The sequence below is a fragment of the Aedes aegypti genome, chromosome 2, assembly GCF_002204515.2.
Source record: "Aedes aegypti strain LVP_AGWG chromosome 2, AaegL5.0 Primary Assembly, whole genome shotgun sequence".
NCBI classification, from domain to species: domain Eukaryota; kingdom Metazoa; phylum Arthropoda; class Insecta; order Diptera; family Culicidae; genus Aedes; species Aedes aegypti.
This window is the reverse complement of record NC_035108.1, coordinates 176,844,253-176,870,274: the sequence shown is the minus strand read 5'-3', so window position 1 is coordinate 176,870,274 and position 26,022 is coordinate 176,844,253. Positions and strand designations below refer to the sequence as shown.

Genomic DNA, 26,022 nt, shown 5'->3' with positions numbered 1-26,022 from the left:
GTTCTAGGTGGTGGACGAATTTGTCTACCTTGGATAACAACTGCAGCAGAGAAATTCGAATACGTATTATTGCCGGAAGTCGAGCTTACTACGGACTCCACAAGACCTTGCGGTCTGGTAAACTTCACTAAGTGTACCATGTACAAGACGCTGATAAGACCGGTAGTCCTCTACGGGCATGAGATGTGGACAATACTCGAAAAGGACCTGCAAGCGCTTGAAGTTTTTGAACGACGTGTGCTTTGGACGATCTTCGGCGGAGTATGTGAGAACGGCGTATATAGGAGAAGAATGAACCACTCTATGTTGACCCCTTCATCCAGAAAGTCCCCAAGCTGGAAGGGTACGATGGGCGGGACACATTGTGACAATGCCGGACAACAATCCCACAAAAATGGTGTTCACCTCAAGTCCTGCCGGTACAAGACGAAGGATTTCAAAATAACGTCAGACATCGATTTTCGTCATCACTTTGTCTTGTCTGATCCAAAAATTCCCATGCTCCATTAGTTTCCAACCATTTTTCCAACGGGAGGTCGCCATATTGGAGTTCAAAATGGCGTCGGATATCAATTGTCTTCTTCTCCTTTTCGTGCCCTTTCCGATAATACCCATATTGCAAGTTTTGAGTTTGATATAACCGAGTTGTTGATTTTTTATGCCTCACATATTTCTAAAATTATTTACTACGGTTTTTTAACTGCGAAATATTTGCATTTAATTCAACGACATCGTGTCAATAAAAGTTTGTAAGGTATTTTTTCCTTAGCGGCGTTTTTCTTGGAAGATTCGGCCAAAAAACTTTGTCGCCATCTTCATGGCCAGCAATTCTTCACTCTTCTCATTCAAACCATTGACGAAATCTTCTCAAATTCAAATTTCAAATGATATCTGTAGTATTGAGCATCGGTTAACTCCGCCAAAAATGTTGAAGGTTCATAAAACTGAATTTCCCTACAACAGAGATAGCAGCTTCCGGAGCTGATTCTTGGTAGGCACATAATAAAATGTTCGAAAAAAAATCTGTAATATTTGAGGAAATATTCATCTTGGGAGAACATTCTGAAAAAAAAACTTGAACATACTCCTCGCAATACTATTGATTATTAACTGCCGATTATTCGTTAGAATAATCTAATGTACTTTTTTTGCGAGTTACGGTTTGGAGGTTGATCATTGTCCGTTTATCGTACAAAATGGTAAAAATGAGACATTTTTGATTACTTCAAATCTTCGTGTTTGGAATAGAGAGATTCAGGCCCCCAAAATGCCATGGCAACTATTTTCCAAGAATTATTACCAATGTGCATTTTATTCTGCCCAGAACTGTATTTGATAAATTCCTGGCTTCTAACAATTTTCTTGCATTATCTGATGCAACTTTTGGGTCTATCTGCTAAGTATATCTGGTGATTCATTCTGAGAGATCTTTCGCAGATTTCCACTAATTTGTGAATAGGATCCTTAATTGATCGTTTCGGTTGCATGACGCGATCATTCGTGGAAACCTAGCAAGATAGGGGAAGTGGTGGAAAAAGTAAATGAAAAATGAACACCATGCCTTTTACCGAAATACCGAGGAAAATCAAATTTTAATGAACACGGACGTACAGACGATTAAGAGCATAACCAAGAGTGTTCAGTTTTATATGGAGTTCAATCGAAGTGAAAATATCAACGAAAACTAAGATTTTAGAAAACCACGTTTGAAAATTAGAACTGATGTAACTCTTAGCTTGGAGGTCTTGAGGTTTTTCAGTGAGGTGAATATCGTTATGATAGGATGTTAAATCTGATCCCTTAAGATTTATTTTTGAATAGGTAACAATCATTTATGGATGTATTTACCGGAATGCTATGAAAATTCTCTCAAATATTTGTTTTTCTAACGTATTTTGCACGATGTCCATTTTACCACCAACAGCTATTCACATAATGCAGGTAAAATGAACATTTGCATCGTCTTTTTGTGCGATAAAACATGTGAAAATTTAACCATTTTAGTCTAAATTCGTGTTACTGCTTTAGATAGCATCCCTTTCTTTGATATCACTGCGGAACACGTTTTTGTCTCCAGCATAAAAAAAAACTCTATTTACTTAATTAAGGGTTGCTGAATCCATTGCCGTTTACAGAAATATCATAGCACGTCTAATTTTCGAGATATTGGTTGTTGAAAATGCGAAAATTGCTATTTCAGCCAACTTGCATGCAAGTTTGCCAGCTTGTATGGCAATTTATTTGCTTAATTTGCCTTAATTCAAGCTTAATGTGTATAACAATACTTGTCATCAATATTTGTAATACTTTTGACGCGGAAAAGTTATTTTTTGATGGTTTAGAAAAGTATTGTATTTTGCCATGTAAAAGAAACGAAAAACTTTGTATGGAGACTGCAAGCATGTTGTAAAAATCGGTTTAATCTAAATTTAATCGTGCTATTTGAATCAAAATACATCTAAAATGGAAGTATAAGTCCTATTTTACATGCTAGGTGGATAAGATCACAAAAAAGTTTGATAAAATTTACTTTAAATTTTAGGTAAACATCAATAAAATCAATGTTTTATGCAACTTTGGCGACCTGTGGCTAAAAATTGTGACGTGCTGGGAAATTTTTGAGAACGGCATCAGATTCAGCAACCCCAAATCTACTAGAGACACGTACTTTGATCCTTGAGACACGTAAAAATGTCATTTTTGTTGCGCTGTGTATTGTGCGATGGAACTATACAAATCCATTTTTTCTGTCTGAAACAAGATGATATCCTTAATGTGTTCATATTACAACCCCTTCCCCTATACCTGTTGTAGTCATTTAGTTTGATTCTCAATTGTTGATGTTTCTGTGCATTTGAGTATGGAGAATATCTCAGTTTTTATAAGATCTGATTTGAAAATCATCAGGGATCCGCGAGGTGTTTATAAACCTTCAGAGAGAGAGCTGCAAGTTCAACAAGGTTGGGAATTACTGCCCTAGGTCATCCAAGGACTTCATAGAGTATAGGCCTTAGGATCTACAAAACTGATCAATAGTCTATCGATAGTTTTTTAATATGGCACAGTCTCTCGACCATTCATTTAAGTCTTCTCACTAACCTTTCTAATGTAAAAAATAACATTGGGTATTGACAGATTTACAACAGGTTTTATGATTGAATCATTTTTAACGGCATACGCGTGAGCAAGATTTAGTATTATGCGTAATTTTTGGAAGCAAATCTCAAATGATTAAGATTTGAGTTTCGTTCTCGAAAAAAAAATCATAATTACACCTTTTTAAGGTTTTTTTTCATTTTGAGCGAAAATGAATTTAAAAAACTATTGAAGTTTGGCCATAAACCACTGATATTTGATCATCATACTTAGATTTCTAATAATATCCAATCCATCTGATGAAATTCGTTTATTGTTCAAATAAATATAACCTTCAGTTAATACAAAATTAGAACGAAATTGGATTCATCAAAATCTAATTAAGAAGTTTTTTTTTCTTCTACTCAATCACTGTACAATCCGTCAGCTTCCATTTGGAAGCATCGAAATCAAGAAACCCACCAGTGGAAAAAATAATCTTTTTCCAGCAGTTACTTTTTTTTCGACCATGTCTTCAACTAGGCCAGACAATTTGATTCCACTGCTTGACCCTATTTGGCTACCTTTGCCATTATTGAGTCACCGTCACCCACCTGTGTGTACACTTGGATCCCGAACTGGGACTACCAGACCGGCAGGTGGCGGCATCATGTCTTCCACTTCGGTCGTCACATTTTCGTTTTTTTTTTTTCTTTTACGATGATGATAAATGAAGCAATCAAGACCCGGACCGGTGGAAACTGTTCACCTCGGTGCCTTTACTGTGGAAAATTGTTCCAGAAATGGTTCCCCTAAACCTAAACCAAAGCAAATACACGATGAAAGGTGGACGAACGCATTCTCGGAAGGACTGTGATTCAGAGTTGCTCGAAGCGTAAAGTTTTCACGGCAAAGCTACACAAATAAGCTGCCAGAAGCGAGTTGAGATCAAAAATTGAAGACGAATGTTTTCCGCCGTAGGGGAAATCAGGGTAGAAGCGACACCCTAAGTTTATTGATAGAATTTGAGCAAAATTAACCTATAATCGTCGTCGAATAACAATCTTTGAGATCGCTAACCCTACGTCGACACTTATTGTGCCAAACCATTCAATGTTTTTTCCGCAATTACAAAAATAGTGGAAAAGGTATGTGTCTTTTAGTATGTATTATGTAAATGATGAACCGAACATTGTTTTTTTTTGTATAGTGACATTCATGCCGTTATGTCGATCATTTGAAATAGAAGCATGGAACGAGCTCACCATTTGATAATCCATTGTCGAAAAGTCTGCTGCAAATCAATTTCTGTTTCACCACCAACACACCTAACGCACACGGGCTAAACTGCCAACCATGAGAAAGAAATATAAAAAAAGAAACGCGCTCAAACCGAAAAAACTCACACTTTCAAAAGCGCGATAATCGAACCAAACTGCAGAACGAACAACACGATAAACTTGTTCACTTCTTCCTTTTCGAGCCACTGGAAGCGACAAGGAAGCAAACTTCACCACACGTGATAGTCGAACCGAAATAGGCTTCCCAGAAGAGCATTTCAGAGGAAAGGACATTCTACTTTATTGGTTTTGAAAAAGGAGGACCTTTCAAAACATTGCTCTATCAGAGCAATTGTTTTTAAGACTTGAGAGAATGCTATTGAAAAATACTGATAATTAAATCATTTGTTCGAGAAAAAGTATATTCATTTTTAGAGATAGCATGAACCGTAAAACCATAGTGGTTGACCCGTCTATGACGAAAATCTACTGACGAATTCCATGTCAAATCGGTCAGTCACAAAACTCGACCATCTTTGATTTGCAGTCAATTTTGCACACGTTTTTGGTATGATACAATAAGTGTTGTCCATAGAAAAATCAATCATTTTGACTCGAGAATAACTTTTGATAATGGCCTACAAATTTGTGCATGCAACTAATTTGAAAAATTCTAACTCCGAAACAGTTGATTTTAAAGAAAAATGTTCTATGAAGAGGTTGTGGTGGATCGTTTGGCCTACAATAAAAAAATACACACTGAAACAACATTTTATGTTTTCTTATGAAAAATTCAAGAATAAAACTTGAATTTTAAATTATACAAAAATCCCATTTTTAATTTTTTTTTTTTTTAATTTTCACCATAGAATCTTGATGGTAAACAGATGTTTGGGATAAAGTTTCATGATGGAGAAATTTTTACTAAAAAAAGTTTTTTTTAGAACAATTTTTGGTCGATTTTCAAAATTTTATTTTATTGTCTAAATAAATATGTTTTCATGATACAGTAAGAATCTTGAAATGATTTAAAACCATAATGATTATATGAATAATTTCATTAGAAGTAGCCATTTTCAAGTTATATCGAGTTTAATGCAAAATATATTATTTATATATAAAAATAGGTCATTTTCATTAGTTATTCGCGTTTTTCCATCAGTAATTCCGAGAGTAAAGACCATATTTCTTTCCATTTACTTATTTTCTATGATAGAGGATCGTGAATGACTGATGAAAATGGCCTATTTTAATATTCATATAATATTTTTTGCATTCAACTCGAAAGTAGCCATTTTTGAAAGAAATTATCCATATAATAATTATGGTTTAGAATGATTCCAAGATTTTTATTGTACCACCAAAACGTATTTATTTTGACAACAAGAAATCAAAATTTTGAAAATCGGTCAAAAGTTGTTCTTAGGAAAACTTTTTTATTCAAAATTTCTCCATCATGATACTTTGTCCCGAACATCTGTTTACTATCAAGATTCCACAGTGAAAATTTTAAAATAGTAAAAATGGGATTTTTGTGCAATTTAAAATTTAAGTTTTATTTTTGAATTATTGATGCAAATAAATAAAATATTTTGCAGAGTGTATTTTTTTTCTTATAGTCCAAACGATTCACTACAACTTCTTCATAGAACATTTTTCTCTAAAATCAACAGTTTCGGAGTTGAAATTTTCAAATAAATTGCATGCAAAAATTTATTGGCCATTTTCAAAAGTTATACTTGAGTCACAATGATCCTTTTTTATGGATTGTATCATACCAAAAACTTGTGCAAAATCTGAACCAAATCGAAGACTATCGAGCACGATTTTTATTTTTTTCGACTCATTCTGGATGGAATTAATCTACTTCAATAAAAATAACAATAATTATAATAAAAAAAAATCTCAATTTTCTACTTTCTTCAACACAAAGCTTAGGTTGAGGGTAACCTTAGAAAAAATGTATTGTATTGACCTTAGAAGTGCAAAGATTATTGATCCAAGGTTCCTAAAATGAACGCAAAATGAATGTAATAAGGTTATGTTAAAATATTTTAAATCTCTTATTTGTTTAATAATTGGTCTCGTTTTCCGCTCGAAACATTAAATTTAATTGATGAATTGTATATTTTTTCTTTTAAGACTTACAGGTTCTGTGTCTCTTTAAGAAAGGTTTCTAGAGGAAATCACTGAACATATTTTTGCATTCGAAATATTAATGATGTATATAAACATAACTGTACTCGTGCTTTTTTCTAGTATCCATTTTTTTAATGAAATAAAGCTTGTTAGTTTTGTCATACATGAGTCATATATTGATTCAAATGTAAGATAAGTATAATATATTTTTAATTTGGGAACAGGCAATATATATCGGACATCCCAACACCCACTTAAAGGACTCTTTACAGCATGTTATAGGTCGCATAGCAAAAAAAAATCCGAGTCCATGAGTCTATTTTATATTAATGATTTGAATGCATATATCAGAAAAAAACTGGTCCAAACATGCTTTCCAACACGTTTCTCCACTAAAGAGAAGGAAGTTTCAAAAATGTGGTAATTTTTGTCATGAGATATGATAAATTAAAACTTAACAATCTGGGAACACTGCTTTGCTCCTGAGAGAAAGATTATATCAACGAATTCCAATAGGGAATTGTCAAGACTGTTTATAGATCTACCTTGAGCATTATAAGCTACAAAAGATGAGAGCTATTCTATTTAACTTACAGTTTTACGTAACTGATCATATCATTTTAAAAAGCCAGTTGTGTCAATTATATTCATAATGTTGATATAGATAAAATAAATCCCTTAACTTTAAATAGGTATTAGATTTTTCTTTCTTCATCTAATTTTCCTGTGCACGAAAAATTATGGGTGGTTATAACATTATGAAAAGCAGTGAGGCAGATTTTTTTTTTCAATATTTAGCTATAAATTTGTGGCAAGCCATGAGGTATCATATTTTGCATGTTAAGAAGTGCGCCATTTATGACCTTCATTGGAATTCGAAAATTCAGGCTTACATGAGCTCTGAAGAAAGTCTAAGATATTCAGAACTAAGATTATGAAACAAAGAATATTGGGCATTTTTTTCTCAACCGCGTTTTAAAGCGTCAAGAATACAAAAAAATACCTTCACTTCCAAATTGTGTGTACGAAATAATTATAAATGTTGAAAGGCATACAACATATAATGATAATTGAAAAGTTTTATAGGCAAACTAGTTAAGGGGACACGGGAGACCGTGTTATTTTCCTTATCTTTCGTCTCCCTCTAACAATAATCATCAAAACCTTGTGGAAGCAAATCTCGAGTTTTAGTGAACCGATGAAGCTAAAAATTTATCGGGTTGTGCACTACATATACAGAATCATAGTGATACATTTTCGCATCGATATATGGAGTGGTTCTTGAGATTTGCTTCTTGAAATGGATAGGGTGATTATGATGACGTCCCGTGCGGCCTTAAAGAACGATAGTGAAATCTTGAACCTGATGATTTTCTATGTTGCCCAATATGATTTTTTATAATTTATCAGTAGCATCAGATGTAGAATCATACTAAACACTATATTTCGCAAGTAAAGATATAGTGTGGTAAAAGGCATGGAAATCTGTCAAAAAAATAAAAATCGAAGGGTGCCGGTTCTACCCTGACCACCCCTATATTGCTGGAGTCTGCGTGTTTGCGCCGGAATTAAGGTTAGCTCTTAACGGAGTTCTCTACCGGGAAATACACTTCATAATTGTTTGGGGCTCGTGCTTCATTTCTAAACAACAACAATCTGAATTATAAGAAATTGTTAGGAAACATTTTCAATTGAAAATTGAACTTTCTGCGATGGATATTGATGGTAATAAACGCAAAGTATGTGATGAGTTTTGCGAGACATTTTGAAGAGCTGTTGACTCATTTAGTGGCTACATGTTTTTGCATCGATTTGATCACATCTGATAGTTGTTATCAAATAGAGCATTTCCAGATCAAAACACAAATTGTGTAGACGTTACCTTCCCCAAACTGAATTAATACCATGTGTCAAATCCCATTCATATTTTGCAATATTTCCTAGGCTGCGTTTTATAAATGAGCTATATAAATGATTTTTAAAATTAAAAAAAAAAATCATAACCCAAAAGCGGTGCATTCGGTTAAAATGATGCCTACAAAGAAATTTCATGTGACAACGAAGACTATCACAATAAATATAATGAAAGAAAACATAAGAATGAGTCGACCAATTTTCCAAGAACATGTAGCAGAATGATTATTTTTGCTGCACTATTCGTACATTTATCCAACATAGTTTGCTGAGTTGGATAATAACGACGAGTGCTTTAAAAATCGCAATTTTCAATAATTATTGTGTAATGATTGGATACGCATCATCTCAAAAAAGTTGCGTAATGAAGAAGCGTAGCATAATAGTTACTAAGCGACTGAAATCAGTTGCATCACTGCATAATTCATTGTAGGAAAGTAGGTCGTCTCATGAAAAATTGGCGTGTTGAAAACCGCAATTGCGAAAAGGTATATTTAGATTGAAACAAATTGGCCATTTGCAATCTTTTTATTTGCGTTTTGAGCTGGATATGCTGAATGGTATCTTCGTCAACTACCACTAGTTATTTGTCCATGGAGGGTAAGACACAACGACATCAATTTAGAAAAACGACGACGTAGAAGGAAACCTACAGACTGAAAGGATGAAATCAGGGATTGAAGTGTTGTGGAAAGCATATTGCTAGTAAAGTTCAACACTTTGGGAGAAACTTTCAAACCCTGGATTATGACCAGTCTGTCTTGTGATTCGTCTCAGATTGCCGGATCGTTTGACACATACGACTTTTAATGAACACACAGCCTCTGTCAGCCGGGCTAAAAATAGCGGAAAAGCGTTCGGAAATAGACAAAGATTGATTTCAGCGCGCGTGGGAGGACACAAGAAAAAGGCTGGAAGGATTCGATTGGGATTTACACGCTGGTATTGGCTAGAATCGAACATAGCACGAACGTGAAAATGAACGGAAAATCAAAAGGACGCAGAAGAAGACGAACTAGTGAAATATTAGAAACAGGACAGTAGGATATAAGTTCAGGCAAAATAGAAGCACATAAAGATGTGACATATTACACGTACCAGTTTGGCATTCCTTTTCTGCTTGAGCATTTTTCCGGCTCATGAAATGTCTAGCCGTCCGGGGTTTCGGGATCAAAACGCCAAGGCTGTTCCCAATCTAGTTGGGCTTTCGATATCCGCTCGAAGGGTTCTCTTATCTGATAATATTATGGACGATGTTTGTGTGTGATTAAATGTAGGGATGGTTATTGCTGTTATCCACACAGAGTTTCCGATTGTTGGGAAAAATTACACCCGATATGGTATGAAACAGATGAATCACTTTCCTGGAAGGATCGCTTTCCAGATTCACATACTCTTCTCTTCTCACCCGCCTGGTGAGCTATTCAATTTGGTTGCCAATTTTTGATGATGTTGATTTTGTATACTTTCGAACACAATAGTTAGAGGAGCTGTTTGCTGTTCACGAATGACCTGGAGAAAACAAATATTTGCGTGCGGCTTTATAGTCACGGAAACGACGAACTGAATCGAATGGTTTGCCATATTTGCCATAGTCGGGACCGACACCATCTCTGATGAAATGAATGCGAAACATTTGGTATGGTTGGAGTGCATTTGGATGTTATTATACAGGTGATTTCAATGAAATCGTTCAGTTTCTTTACTTTCCATTAAACATAACTATGCTGGTTGTGCTACTTTTCCCGGAATATCGGTCCCCTAATTTCTGTCGTTTTTCTGATCATCAGTTTTCCGAATTCCCCGTTTCCTGGAATGGCCCATTTCGCTGATCAATTATTGGCAATCAAAATTGTCATAGCTTTATACGTTTCAAGGCCATTAACGAACCGGTCATATGATATTCATCCTTCTTTATTTGATTGGCGGTTCATTTAAGTTTCACCGACCTTGGCATTTTTGGCAAGTGTTTATCCGAGAATGATCAATATCTCCTTCTTTTGATTGCTTATCGATCTTTGAAACCCACCATCTTGTTGCTGAAGACTATTCTTGCACAATTTTGAACTACAGTATTGGACAAAAACATTCGCAACTTTTTCGATTTTTCATACAAAACGGCCAACTCTGGTAGGCTAGATCTCAGTTGTTTATAGATCTATTTGAATGAAATTTTCACAGCACGTCAGATATAACTTGAGTTTAAACATATATTTACGAGCAATTTTTCCAATTACGAGTTCGAAAGCAATAACGATTTGACTAAACTCAAATTTTTTGACGAAAAGTTATAAACCATTTATCTAAAAATAGGAAAGCCCCACACAAAAATTGCCTTCGGCAAATTTGTTTATATAGTCTGAATATATAACTTTGCTGGAGATATCAAAAAGCTATTCCCTCACCTTTATGAGTAACGTAAATTTTTAAAATTTGTCAATAAATTCACTTTAGTCAAACCATTACTACTTTTGAACTCGTGACTGGAAAAATCGCTCAAAAATATATGTTAACATTTAAGTTACAACTGATGCGCTGTGAAAATTTCTTCCAAATCGGACCATAAACAACTGAGATCTAGTCTACAAAGGATGACCATTTTGAATGGAAAATCGAAAAAGTTGCAAATGTTCGGTCCAATACTGTATATCACTTTTTGAAGAAATGGGTTATTCGAGGAACTGGCGTTCGAGCAAATGGAATTCAGGGAAACGACTTTCGGGGTAACCTATCATAATCAATTGTCCTATATACATGAAGAAGGAATTTCTGCGAAAAGTCTTTCAAAGTTCGAGCTACGCTTTTCCATACAGATCAATAATATGTTTTCTAAAACTCTGAAAAGATTGAGTCAAATCTCAAAAATATTTTCATAATTTTATAACACCTCAAAAATTTCAGTTTATTGCTTATAAATTAATATGAAAAATCTATTCATCGCTAAAAATTAAGTGCCTTGCACTTGCTTGTAATCACGCAAATTTGTTAAAATCGTATGTCAGCACATTTATTCTCTTCGTTGCACTTTGTATGCTTTGTAGGCCTTTTTTTTTGAATAAAATTTCATTTTCACTAGGATAAATGCATCTGAAAATGGTGCATAAAAATTAAATTACCACCTGGAAATTTCTTGACGTATCTCTTTTACTACAATTTGACAATTTTAATTATAACTTCAGTTGCCCTGTTTTATAGTTAAAGTTTTCCATTGGTTTCAAATGACCTTGTTTAATAAGTATCTGTGTTTTCTTTTTATAGATAGATTAGATCCTTCAAAACCTTTGCGTGATTCACGTTAATCAAAGTTATTGCTATCATACAGTTTAAAAATTTCTGCGAATTCTGGTCTAATTGTCCCTTTTTACAAATTTCCATGTCTGTTTCCTGTTTAAGTACGACATTAAACTTCATCGACCAAGTATCGAAATTCTTCATGAAAAATTTGTCGATACCTTACTCTTTTTTTCAAAAACAACTCTATATACAAACTAAATTTGGGGTACCTATATTTATTGAATTAAAAATAATTCAACTTCAAGAATACAGCCAAACTTGTTTTTACAGTCTCTTTTTTAACGCCCCCTCTTTTTACGATCCAAATTTCAACTTACGCTCCCTCTTTTTACGCTCCACAAATTCCAAGTTATGCTCCTACCTGATGACCTACTAGAACCTATGTAAAATGGGTATTTCTGGAACGGGACCGATGAGGAGATGCCGGAAATCGATGTTCGACGCCATTTAGAAATTTATGAAATAGAACCTATGAGAAGATTCCGGACATCGATGTTTGATGCTATTTTGAAATACAAGATGACGATTCTCGGCTTGTGGAAACCACATTAAACCCATGCAATATAGGTATTTATGAGACGTCTTTCGTAGATTTTAAGGGATTTTTACAAATTGGAATCCGCCATCTTGAATTCCAAAATAGCGTAAGATAACTATTTCCGGCATCTTCTCATCGGTCTCGTTTCAAAAATACCCATATTACGTGGGTTGTATTCCAAAATGGCTTCAGCTCCTCCAGTTAGGGGCGTAAAAAAAGGTTTGGCTGTACCAGGTAAAACGCCTGGATATAGGCAATTTCCAAAGTCATTTCTTAATATCTAGCAGAAATTTCAGCAAAATGAGAAAAATAAGTAAAAATTGCGTTCATGAGTCCTCTCATGGCGTAGGGGTAACCAGTGATGGAAAGTGGCGAACGCTTCATCTGAACTGGAACAAAAACAAAACCAAACGCTCCCGAGCGTCAGAGCGCTTGCTTACTCGCATCTGTCGACTCCCGAGTAACTGAAGCTAAAAGTGATTCGCGAACGTGTTCGGAGCTGCTCAGAGTCATATTGTGCTTTTGGGAAAAAAGCTGCTTATCCTCCGAGATTTATGGTTTTCAAGGGCTTTTGACTACAAACTAGTAGTTTACTGTCGATACGATGGTTATACAATTAATTTGTCTGTCAAAACCATAATAAATCACACCTTGCTCGGTTACTCGCGAGTAAACGCTCGCGAGCTTGTTGCTACTTCTTTTGACATGTTCTCCCGAGCAGACGGGTGCGGGCTTACTCACACCTAGCCAGATCCCGAGTCTGTGATGTTTGTTATGCGTTGGTATACACTCGTGAGCTGCTTCGTGATGCGAACTTTTCCAGCACTGGGGGTAACGCGCCCTAACTAGAGATCAGGGAGTCGTGAGTTCAATTCTCACTGAGAAGACGTGTAACTTTTTCGCAAAACTTCACATCAATTTGTCCATTTAATCCAATTGCAAAATAAATGTAATGTTTAGCTTTCGGTAGTTGTTAATCGGGTAAACATGTTTGGTTTACTTCAAATGTTAGTCCAGACGAAACAAAGTTTGCAAAGTGGCTCATTTAGTCAAGATCTAAACATCCCGAAAGTTTCATTGAAATTTGAGAGAGCGATGACAGCTCGGAATACGATTTGGCGCGATATGAGTCCATATCATAAAGCCACATTTTCGAGGTTATCGAACGTAAACGAAATTCTATCTTCAGATCCTGAAAGTACACACCCATACAAGCAAAAACCTATTTGAATTTTGATAGATTAGTTCGAAGTTTGGAGTTACGCCCTTCTCTCTCCCTTTGATATTTCTTTGGCTCCATCCCATTACCCCGAACGCCACTACCCTGAATAGTATGAGATACAGTGCAGTGTCTTGTTTTGCTGGCAAAAAATGTTCAACATACTGCTATAAAAGGTTGATCATTCATGTATGTGTCTCTAATGTACACTTAATGGTGCGTAAAATTCATCGGAGAAATGATCATCATATATTTTTCCTTCTGAAAAGCTATCTCTTTTGAATTCTCTAATTTTTGAAAAATACACATGTAAGTCAAAATCGTTTTATACTCATAAGGAATCGTACAGCTATCTTCCCACCTTCTTATCAGAATTAGTCTCAAAATGTTATGCATTCGGGTCAACAGCGTTCGGGGTAGTGACCCATTCGGGGTAGTGGCGTTCGGGGTAACGACCCATCCGAAGTAACGATCCATCTGGGGTAGTGGCGTTCAGCGTAGTGTCATAGAGTCATTTCTTCAATTAGTTCAAAACTCAAAGCTTGTAAAATAGTCACGGTGGAATTCTCATTCTACGAAAAATTACCACGCAATATGCCTTTTACAAAAATATGTCGTTTTATCAATGTGGAAAACAATTCGTACAAATATTGCATTGAGGAATTCCTTTTAGTATATATAACCGTTCGAAGGAAAAATCTAGCTAAACAATTGAAAAAAGAGTCCCGTAATCCGGGGGCAAATTGATCACTATTTTACGACTTTTTGTTGTGTTGTTCTTCGGAATTCATATATTGACAAATAAATTTGGTCAAGAACGACCAAATAATGGTCAAGAACGTCAATTTACCGTAAAGAAAAAAACAAAATGAAAATAAGAACGTTTTTATTTTTTCACATTTTTTGTCCGTTGGAAAAAAAAAACTGCTGTTTAAAGTTTAGAAAATTGAACCTGAAATTATTCTGTATTATTACGAAACGAATGGCACTTCACATGGTGTCGACCCTAACCCCAGTGAAATGGCAAACGATAACGATATCAGGCAATCAATTGATTCAATTCGACGTTGACGTTCCGCAGAATCACTTTCACTGACTACAGCAGCTGTGCCTTATTCATCAAGCCTCCAATTTTCGGTAAACCACACCGAGTTTCCCGGAAAATATCGCCCACCAGTTTCGATGTTGACACACGAGCTTCTAACCGCTGGATGGGCAATTATTTGCTTCCAGTTGCTGTTATTCACTATGGTTTTTGAATGGACGACATCGACATAACATAGACGAAAACATCGAGATTGAAAAGTTCTGCTTCCCGTATCACCGTTTCGATGTTGGCACAGCAATACTACATCCACAGTAATGGCACACTAACGACACAGAATACACATTTGAAAGCGACGACTCTATGATCATTTACACTGAGAAAAATGTTTGCGCGCGATTCGTTTGGTTTTCCTTCCACTTTCTCTCTCTCGCTCTCCCTCCGAATATTACCGGGGTTGGCCACAATTGCAGCCACTTACCCGCCGTGGATTATATTTCCCCAAAACCGTGCGGGACAACGGCGAGAGAGTGAGAGAAACGCACATATGAACATTCATTCGGATCTGGAAAAAGAACAAAAAGAGAAGAAGAAAGAAAAACCAGATACAGCAAACACCGTTACGAACATGGCATATTGGAGAGTAGTGAACACCTTTTCCCTGAATGGGGAAATGAAATTCCAAAACGAGCATTAAAACCGGAAACGGATGCAGAGTGCGCTGACTGCAAGTGATGTTGCTGGACGAGTACAACAAAAGCCAACTACAAAGGGGTGCAGTGTTTGAATAGAAAAACTGAAAGGAACAAATCGGAACAATAAATAAGGAACACACACATTACGAAGCATTATGCATGCAGCTTCTAGTACGAGTGCTACTGGAACGAATAATGCGGTAGACTGGAGCGTACGGTGACCTTGGTCAAGCAATGTAATGGCGAAAGAGATTAGGTGGTTAAAAAATGAAATTCATTGTGAACTGATGTGGATAATGTAGGAATTATAATTTGATTACCTTCAAACATTTGAAACTTTTGGCACCTACAATGCCCACTTTCTCTCGCATTTGAGGTACTAATTTAAAATCTCTTTAAAATTCATTGAGAGAATACTTCTGTCAAATCTAGATTTTTGTCATTATAACACTCTTGTTGTCAATAAGCATCAACATAGATGGCCGTACAATTCGTAGTTGCTACTCCGTGATTGACCAGAGCTATCGAAGTTGCACAGAGATTTAATGAATGGGGCTTGGGATTAGCCTTACCATTGTGAATGTGTACAAATCATCGGTGAAGGGAAGGAAAATTAGTTGGACAACCATTGTTACTACACCCAAAATAATTCGGATGGCGGATTTCCCTCCTAGCGTATTAGGTGCTAAATCCACCTATTGATGGTAAGATTCGCCTCCTAAGCGTAGACGGGCAAACCCGTCAATTGAAATCGAGCACATTGGACTTGAAAATTCGAGCAATCTAAATGTTTACGCCCGACCCACACAATTGCACAACCTATCCGAAGCCGAATGATGGCATCGGAAACGCACACTTAAGCAAATGGTCACGCGGCAAATGGATGGTGGACATGTCAGAGGAATGGAATGAATATTGCAATATAAAACGCTTTATATATTGCCGTCGATAGGTTCGTGGAGTTAGTACTGGCTTATGAATCGGGAGGTCCTTGGTTCGATTCTGAATAAGCGCGAGTATATATTTTGTTTTTATTTTTTGGTTCTTCAGGCAAATTTATGAAATTCAACCCGATTTCTTGTGGCGAATTATCATAATAGATTCCGGTCCCTGTATTTAGATAATCATTTTGCTTGAGTGACTATCGAAATAAGGTACCGTGTGACAAATGGGTAAAGGAAATCGTATAGAGAGGGTTCTTAAAAAAAATAAAATGAATAAGATCTACTATTTTTTTCAGATTGTTTCCTACTAAATCTATGCTATATTTAAATTTAATGTTTGTGCCAAAGTTCAAGGTAAATATTAAAAATTTTGGAAACTAGTGGGACAAGTGAAAATATTGTCGTTTTAAATGACTGAACTGAAACTAAAAAAATAACAGTCAGATCTGTGATTTCAAATGGCCTCATTTGTTAGTGTATGAATACACAAAAAATCACACATAAATAATAAACATTTTGTTCTTTTTAAAACAATTTTCTTGAGTAAAGTTATTTATTTAGCAACAATGTTAGTTTTATTAAAAGTAATAACATCATCGAAAATCAAACACCATTCTATTTTACCGATTTTCTACTACTCATTTTATATAAAGTTAAGTTATCTCTTTTCTACGTAATGTATTTATTGCCTTTATCGAGCGGATTTAACCCGGTCAAAAGTGTTAACATTCTTGTACCTACTGAATAAGTGATTATTTAAACCTAGTATCCAAATTCATGCGTCATCCGTTGAAGCCATTCAGAACATTACGATGTACATGTTTTTTTTTAATTTCTTTATTAGTATCATTCCAAACATTACATTCATTTCTTATATCTAGGTGATCTGTGTTAGACAACACTATCATCCTAATTTGGTAAAACAAATTTAAGATTTTATTAACATTTTGTTAACAACATACTACATCTCCCTGGCTCTTCACCCGAAAGGCTTTGGGGTTTCACATATTTCGACATGTTGAATCCAACAAAAATAGTCCGGTTGAAAACCCCGTGTAACACATCGTGACCTTCCCTTGTTAGCTACCCCATATACCCGATTGCTCCAAGGCTCCGCCACAAGAAATTTGCCTTAGACACCAAAATATGAAAAACAAAAAAATAACAACAGTAACTGGATTCGAAACCGCAACCTTCCGATCCTTAAACGAAAACCCACACCTCTCGCCTATCACAATTTCTCATGTGAGAAGTTCTCTACATCACACAACATGGAACCATCTTGTCACGGAGGACAACCTGCAAGAGGAGCAAAATACACACCCGTTGGACAGCCAAGTGCGAGAAGGGGTGAGATGATATGTTCTATAAATATATTTAAAGTACCAACGCGGTGCTGCGGGAATTTCTTACTTATACCAGAGTCAAAATCTATATGTTTGTTTATCTTTATTATCGGCAATGACTTATACATTTGCAGTGGAAATAGAATTTCATGCCGTGCGTGTTGGATTGGGTAATATATTAGGGAGAAACAAATAAACACACTTGACTATAACAGTCGGGCGCTTTATAAGCAGAATTTTATCGTTGACGTTTGCTGATTGATTTACTTTTCATTTATTTACATTTTGGTCTCCTATTAATCGCATGGTTGGGGACGGTATGAGACTCCTCGAAGTAGGAGACCCAGGGTTTGTGGGATTCGATTCATTTGACGATGTAATATTGTAATCAAACATCTAAGTGTGCATACAGCAAACTGGATTACCGTAATTCTTTTAACAATTACTTATCAAAATAGAGGCCGTTGATAAACTATGTTATCATTTAGCGGGGAGGGGGTATCTAGCCAAAGACCACGGTCCACCCATTTGTGTTTCAAAGAAAATTCCACCATCAACTAAACCTGAAAGGTTTCATTAACAGTCGGATGGTTCAAATTTAAAAAAAAAGTTTTAAAATTCAATATTTCATATCTTCTTTACCAACAACGATTAGAAGACGATTAAGATTTCTATGGAAATTACTATGACAAAATTTGAAAAAAAAATGTTCCCCACATGTTAGTACTGTAATGTTAATACAAAATTATCTCTAAGTGAAAACTAATTCCTCAAACAATAATAAGGAACACTGCAGTAGAAACAAATCTTTTTTGAGCTAATTTTGTTAGGGATTTTTGCAGAAGTTTGTCACACTATAATCTCACATTTCGCTTAATAATAGCAAACCAATTCATAAATATCTCTTCTCCCATTTTTCAAATTTCTGTTTCATTCATGAACAAATGAAACACATGATCATTGGGCGAGCGGGGGGTTATTCGTCAAAACCACACAAAAGCACGAGGGGGGAGGAGGTGACTGAAAAGTCAGGAAAAATGTTCACGTGGTTTATGGACGACCCCTAAGAAAGATATGGGGATTGGAATTTCAAACTTTTTTTAAATTTAAAACCACTCTTATTAGCAGTCATTTACATTTACCGTTATATTTTTTTTTGTAAAGAAGATGCAATAGTACCTAACTGGAATTTACAGAAATTACAATAAGGTTTAATTATCGCACTCAACATTTTACACCAAAGCCAGATTTTCCATATTTTTGGAATTGATATACATAAATAATAATTCTCAAAAAACTTATGTGCACAACATAATCGCAAAATAATGGTGAACGCGTCACGAAATGATTTCTTCAACCCTTAAGTGGATTTTTTGGTGTTGGTGTTCGTTCAGAGGTTTGCCAAGCCGCATAACTATATAAAACTCGTGAAGATGTTTTCCGAACAATATTTTTTCTACATCCCAGAAAATTTACTTATAATAATAATGCTCAACATATTGTCGATTAAAGTCATGCTTTAGAGCATTCATGATGTCAAAACTATGTATCATTGCTTGACAGTTATCGAATGAGTGCAATAAAACTTATTTTAATCTGCATTTTATTATGCATATAAAAATAAACACACATTGTTTGAAAATGTATTGGAAAATATGAAGTTGGTGCAGTCCCATATTGAAAAATAAAGGCATACCAGTCTCCATATGAACTTTTAATTTAAATTTCAGCTACAAACGTGAATTGTGTTCAAGTTTATTATTTTTTGCTGATCATTAGAAGCAAAATTTGTAAGCTATGCGGTTGTGTTAAATATGTCAGGAAGAAATGTAAGGGGTCATCCATAAATGACGTAGCTATTTAGGGGGGAGGGGGATCTTTACGGGGCCCATATAGCCGTAGTGGTAAACGCGGAGCTATTCAGCATGATCAAGCTGAGGGTCGTGGGTTCGAATTCCACCGGTCGAGGATCTTTTCGGGTTGGAAATTTTCTCGACTTCCCAGAGCATAGAGTATCTTCGTTCCTGCCACACGATATACGCAAGCAAAAATGGTCATTGGCACAGTAAGCTTTCATCAAGATTGAAAAGAAATCTGAGAAATTTTAGATTTTCTTGATAAATGCAATCAAACAGATTTTTCAAAGCTTTAAATGGTTATGTAAATATTATATTATATTCGTGTCTTAATTGATAAATTTATAAATAAACAAAATCAAAGTTTAATAAATAAATTAAAAATCAATGCTTTAACAACTTGGAGTACATTGTTTTCTATTTTGTTAACCTTCCGTCAGTCGCTCAAAAAAAAGTTACACCAGCGGTCGCATCGTGTACTGAGTACACGCGGAGCAATTTTTATTGTAAATCCAAAGCTAGGCAAGATAGAATATTGATGTCTTCGGCAAAGTTCTTCAGTCCAACGGTACCAATTGGTCAGTGGACAAATAAAACTTTGGAAACATCCTTACCTACCTGTGGCCATCGGATCGTGTCCCGGGGGAACCGATGTAGTAGACATTTCGCAATGCAACATCTCGAACACAAATATCTCAGGATCTAGATTTTTTAGCAAGATGGTATCTTCGACATAGCTGTTGAGTAGGTCAAGGACTAACATATGATAAGCCACCTAACAAGAAAATTTGCCACCAGATGGCGCTATTGAACATGCAATATTTTAAACACGAATATATCTTAGAATCCCGATTTTTTAGAAAGATGGTGTTTTCGGCAAAGTTGTTCAGTAGTTCAAGGGCTACCATGTGATGATCTTCTTGATTCGGAATGCTTTCACCAGATGGCGCTAGTGAGCATGATATTTTTCAAACACAGATATCTCAGGATCCTGGTTACCTATGAAGTTGACGTCTTGGACAAAGGTGTTGAATAGGTCAAGCTCTAGCATGTTAAAGTCTACCCAGCTTGAAATTCTACCACCAGATGTGAGCATGCTGTATTTTGATCGCGGCTATCTCAGGATAACGATATTTTAGCAAGATGGTGTTTTCGGCAAAGGTGTTTAGTAGATCAAGGACTAAACATGTGATATGTCGTTTGATTCGGAATTCTGCCACAAAACGATGCTAGTGATCAAGCAATTTTCGAATGCAGATATTTTTGGATCCTGGTTAGGAAAATAAAATTAGATTAGAACGATGGTGTCTTTGATGAAGTTGTTCTGTATGTCACGGGCCAACGTGTAAGGGGTAAAATATACCTAATCAAATTCTTCCACATTCAATTCAAAATGCAATGGGCTGCTAGATTACAAATACTTCCATCAGGTTGGAGACTGAGCTCCTGATTTATTTTTTTTAAATACAGGATCTCACACTCACAAGACGCGACGCGAGACTGGACACAACACTTATTGTTCTTACAAACATAAAAAGGATTTAAACATTTACCTTTTTCGTCGACCGGTTTCGGGCTCGATGTTGCCCATCTACTGGACGATGTCCAACTGATTACATAGAAGAGAACAAAACAACTTCGTACTTTCTCCAGTACACGTCAGAAAGAGATAACACTATTTGAATTCCAGTTTCGTCAAGTGAAAAAGCAGCGAACTTATCGGAAAAGGTAAATGTTCAAATCCTTTTTATGTTTGTAAGAACAATAAGTGTTGTGTCCAGTCTCGCGTTGCGTCTTGTGAGTGTACTATAGTTCTAACGTTAGCACAAAATCTTAAAAATGAGTGAAATACAGGATCTCAAGTTCCCAATTATTTTAAAACTTGACGTCTTTCTCAAATTTATTTAGTAAGGAAAGGGCTGACATGTTATTGGCAATTATATTTGGAGTTATGTAACCCGGCACCAGTGAGCATTTAATTTATTGAACATCTTAGGATCCTGATAATTTGGGCTATCAATACACCATTTGCCAAATGTTAAAACATTTCACTACTAGTAAATTAATAGACAATCACAAAATAAAATGAGATATGTAGGGTTCATTCTCATTCAAATTGAACAATCTAATTTTTATATTTTATATTTAGTAGAAAAGTAGGAAGCCAGTTTCTCGTTGCTAGTGATAATCTTAATTCGTTGCTGCACATCTCGTGAGTGCACACTCTGCTAGTCGGGTTTGATATTATCGCACGTCTCTTCCCTCCGGAAAATCAGCTTGAGCGATAGGCTTATGATTACCGCCGCGACCGATAATTTCACTCCCTGATATTATTATACTAGCACAAAGAGCACTTCGAATTTATTTGTAAACAACACAGGCAATGACTATGACGAAGTGATTCGAACAATGTTGTAGTGTGCATGTCATCCCGTGAGTCGCCATGAGAGACCGAGCTTCTTATACCACTTTGCACTAACACACATCCATCTTCGTTTTTGTGTAACACCTTTGCCGTCCATTAAATAGGCATTAGATAGGCCTTTTCGTAGGACAGGTATATGTTGCATTCGTGTATATCGGTGGAGGACCGGGTGCTTACCAAGGATGGAGAGCGACTGTCAAATGGAAGTAAAACTAAAAAGCCGACTACCTAAGTCCAGCACCAGTTTTAAGGCTTAACGCCAAAAAGTTAAAAAAATGGTAGGTGGTCAATCGAACACCTGCTGCGCTCGTGTCGTTTTCATTTGTGTTTGACGTTTACACACTACCGCCACCTGTTGGCCCATCGGCCAAACAAAGTCATTCTAGCATTGGGCGTACATGTTGTCGCGGCAATGATTTTGATCGCAATTTGTTCTAAGTGTTACGTCTGTTTGTCTGTGATTTCAATATTGCATATTTCACGGTGACATCATCAGAAAATCGTCATATTTTTAAATATAGTAAAATCCTCATATTTTTAAATATAGTCAAACCTGTATTAGTCGATATTCCATAGCTCAATATCGACTCATGAAAACATACTTAAAACAAAAAAATCATAATTATTATAATGTTCCCTTTTATCAGCTTTCTAAAGAATATCTGTTCCATGAGTCGATGATCTCTTGAATATCGACTGGAAATTTGACTGTAGTTATAATTCTGAAGTATTTACTGATGGATTTTTCATGTTGAAGAGCGCCATTTTGTGGAATAATTTCGAATCAAACGGTTTATTATATGTTCAACATGCTTCAGTCTTGGACAGAATAAACAGATGAAAAAACCGAATTTAGTACTATACCATTTAATTCCACTAGGTAATGGTATAGTACTATACTATGGTATAGTACTAAATTCGTTTTTTTCATCTACTTATAGGTATTCTACTAAACAGCTCGAAGATTTATTATCAGAATAAAAAATTTTGTTTAAGACGTCATTTTCATGATTAAGCAATCACGATCCTAGATATTTGGGTTGAAAATATAGCATACTTAGTAGCACCATCTAGTGGAAGAATTCCCAAAAAAGTGTGGTCCATCACAAGTTTGTACTTGACTTACTGAACTTTTTGCCGAGAAGTTCATCTTTCGATGTTATTGGGATCCTCAGATATTAGCAATCAAAATAAGCATGCTCACTAGCGCCACCAGCTGAAATAATTTTAAAACTTGAGGTTCCTTGCATTTAGGCCTTCATATAAAGAATAACCTTGCCAAAGATGTATTAATTCTTAGTAATAAAAATATCTCAGGATCATTTTTCTAAGGATTTAGGATCCAAAAATATTTGCATTCGAAAATTGCATGATCACTAGCATCGTTTTGTGGCAGAATTCCGAATCAAACGGCGCACCATATGTTTAGTCCTTGATCTACTAAACACCTTTGCCGAAAACACCATCTTGCTAAAATATCGTTATCCTGACATAGCCGCGATCAAAATACAGCATGCTCACATCTGGTGATAGAATTTCAAGATGGGTAGCCTTTAACATGCTAGAGCTTGACCTATTCAACACCTTTGTCGAAGACGTCAACTTCATAGGTAACCAGGATCCTGAGATATCTGTGTTTGAAAAATATCATGCTCACTAGCGCCATCTGGTGAAAGCATTCCGAATCAATAAGATCATCACATGGTAGCCCTTGAACTACTGAACAACTTTAGTCCTTGACCTACTCAACAACTTTGTCGAAGACATCATCTTTCTAGGTAATCAGGATCCTGAGATATCGGTGTTTGAAATATTAAATGCTCTCTAGCACCATCTGGTGGCAGAATTCCGAAACAAGCAGCCCATCACATGTTAGCCCTTGACCTACTGAACAACTTTGCCGAAGATACCATCTTGCTAAAAAATCTAGATCCTGAGATATTTGTGTTCGAGATGTTGCATTGCGAAATGTCCACTATATCGGTTCCCCCGGGACACGATCCGATGGCCACAGGTAGGTAAGGATGTTTCCAAAGTTGTATTTGTCCACTGACCAATTGGTACCGTTGGACTGAAGAACTTTGTCGAAGACATCCATATTCTATCTTGCCTAGCTTTGGATTTACAATCAAAATTGCTCCGCGTGTACTCAGTACACGATGCGACCGCTCGTGTGACGGGCCCGGTAAAAAAAAAGTTACACGAGCGGTCGCACTGGTGTACTGAGTACACGCGTAAAAACTTAGGTTAAAAACACGATGTTTTCGAATACTTTTTGTTGATTTTTTCGAAAAATTTCTTCTCTACAAGCAAGAAGAAGAGTAGATCTTGGAATAGGATCAACACCCGGATCAATTTGAAGAGATTTTCAACGTGTTTTTCGACTTTTTGCAAAGTGCGTGTACTCAGTACACTAGGGCGACCGACGGTGGGTTAACCATTTTAGGACCCTATTGCAAATTGTGGAGCACTATAACAGCTATTGCACAGGGTGTTCTAGAGTTTTCCGGAGCTTTGTCCTTCCTAATTCGTATAAAAGTCACGATCTTTTTATCATTGTAGTTTTCCGGTTTTATGAACTTGGACGGTAATCAAAATGTAAACAAACCAACTTTATGCTGTTCGACCGCACTTAAATTCCGATGCAAGTTGAAAATGTGATTCATTACGGGTTTCGTCATTTCAATATAAGGTTCAAAAACAAATAAGATATTTGCAAAGGAAAGATAAACATGATTGTGGGCCGAATATTCTAGTTTTTTTTTATTTACACAACCTTCTTGAGTCGATGTTCCATGGTTCGATATCGACTTATGAAGTAATAAAAATATTTTTTTATGGTAACTATAATGGTCCCCTAAAAGAGCTTTCCAAAGCATTCCTGTTCGATGACTCGATATATTCATTAGTCGATAGTCCCCTAATTACAATTCGATTCGTTGTATATCGTTGACGATCGCCATCGCAGCACAAAGATCTATACAGAAATTGTAGCACTGGTTAATTGGGATTCAATAGAATATTCTAGAATTTTCAGTCAGATTCTTCTCTCTAATTTATAGAAGCTTCTGGAACTTTTGAAATATTTCACAACAGCATTTAAGGCTGTAATTATTTCAGATCAGAATAACGGCACTATAACAATGGAGTATGGTTAGAGCATAAATTTGGGCGATTTTGCGTTCATAAATATCATGCGTGTCTCAGCTTATTATTCATACACCAATGGCATATTAATCAACAGAGAAATTTCTCTGTCCATGTTATCATTTTGCAATTGAACATAAACATTATTAATCTTTGAAAGAGGTTTTTGCTTGAAAATTCTTATGGAACGTGACTAGCCACGCTGGGTTAGCTAGTTTATCAATGAAATCATAATCGGTTTTCTGTGCATCGTAATACTATTATTTTCCTCTTATATGGAAATATAAGATCTTACAAAGAAGAACAAAGAAGTTTCTACAAAAACTTCCTAGAAAAGATGTTCTTCAAACTTAAACAATATTTTTCACATACCAAAAATCCGAATTTTTATGAATGAATTGTGTTTTGGTATACTCAACTATTATACTTGGCTCCAGACCTACCAATCTTTGACCATTCTAAACATTGTTCCTTATTCGTGTGAATTATAATTATTTTGATGGCTTTTTTGTTATAACACCATCGTGCAATAATATAATAGTCTAACGATACTGTATACAGAAAACCGATTACGATTCTATTGATATATTATAAAGATATAGCATGCACAAGGTGTCCACTTTATAAAATGAACAGTCCTTAAGTAAGTTCTACAATAGAGAATGTGGCTACTCTGGTAGGTGATAAATTATTATGAATATACATTAAACTTGTCCAACATACGATGATTAACGCTTTAAAGGAGACTTGACTGTATATCTTTATTTTGCTGGGGATAACACATGTTCACATGTTTATCAACAGCATGAACAATCATGCATATGAAACGTAAAACCACATCGACTTTGGTTACACATCACTCTAGTAGTAAGTTCGGAGCAGTAGATACACAGTGTGCTAGTCGATCCGATGATTATGGTTCGAATCTGGTTTGCACCCACTCGGTTTTTTGCGTATTTCCATACTTCCAATACATGCACTTAAAAGAGGCATATGTGTGGAAGTTTTATTTTTTAATACATGTGTTGGTGATGCACGCACATGAAAAAAAAAATACATATGCGACATCAACCAGGATCGATCCATGGTCATGAGCGTGACAACC

At 35.8% G+C, this 26,022-nt stretch overlaps 1 protein-coding gene across 13 annotated transcripts in view; it reads right to left on the bottom strand.

Moving 5' to 3' along the window:
• The window catches only part of LOC5577794 (transient receptor potential cation channel trpm), a 384,986-nt gene that overhangs the window by 270,977 nt on the left and 87,987 nt on the right, over positions 1-26,022 (bottom strand). For 8 of the 13 annotated variants that reach the window (XM_021843253.1, XM_021843248.1, XM_021843247.1 and 5 more), the window contains 2 exons: positions 14,986-15,069; positions 9,507-9,920 (listed from right to left, as the gene is read on the bottom strand). The exons of 2 other annotated variants lie outside the window; for them this stretch is intronic. In XM_021843253.1, the coding sequence (XP_021698945.1) occupies positions 9,507-9,536 (30 nt within the window). In that variant the 5' untranslated portion in view covers positions 9,537-9,920; positions 14,986-15,069. Of the gene's footprint in view, positions 1-9,506; positions 9,921-14,633; positions 14,932-14,985; positions 15,070-26,022 lie in introns of those variants that run through there. 3 more of the 13 variants (XM_021843251.1, XM_021843255.1, XM_021843256.1) reach the window with 2 other exon arrangements.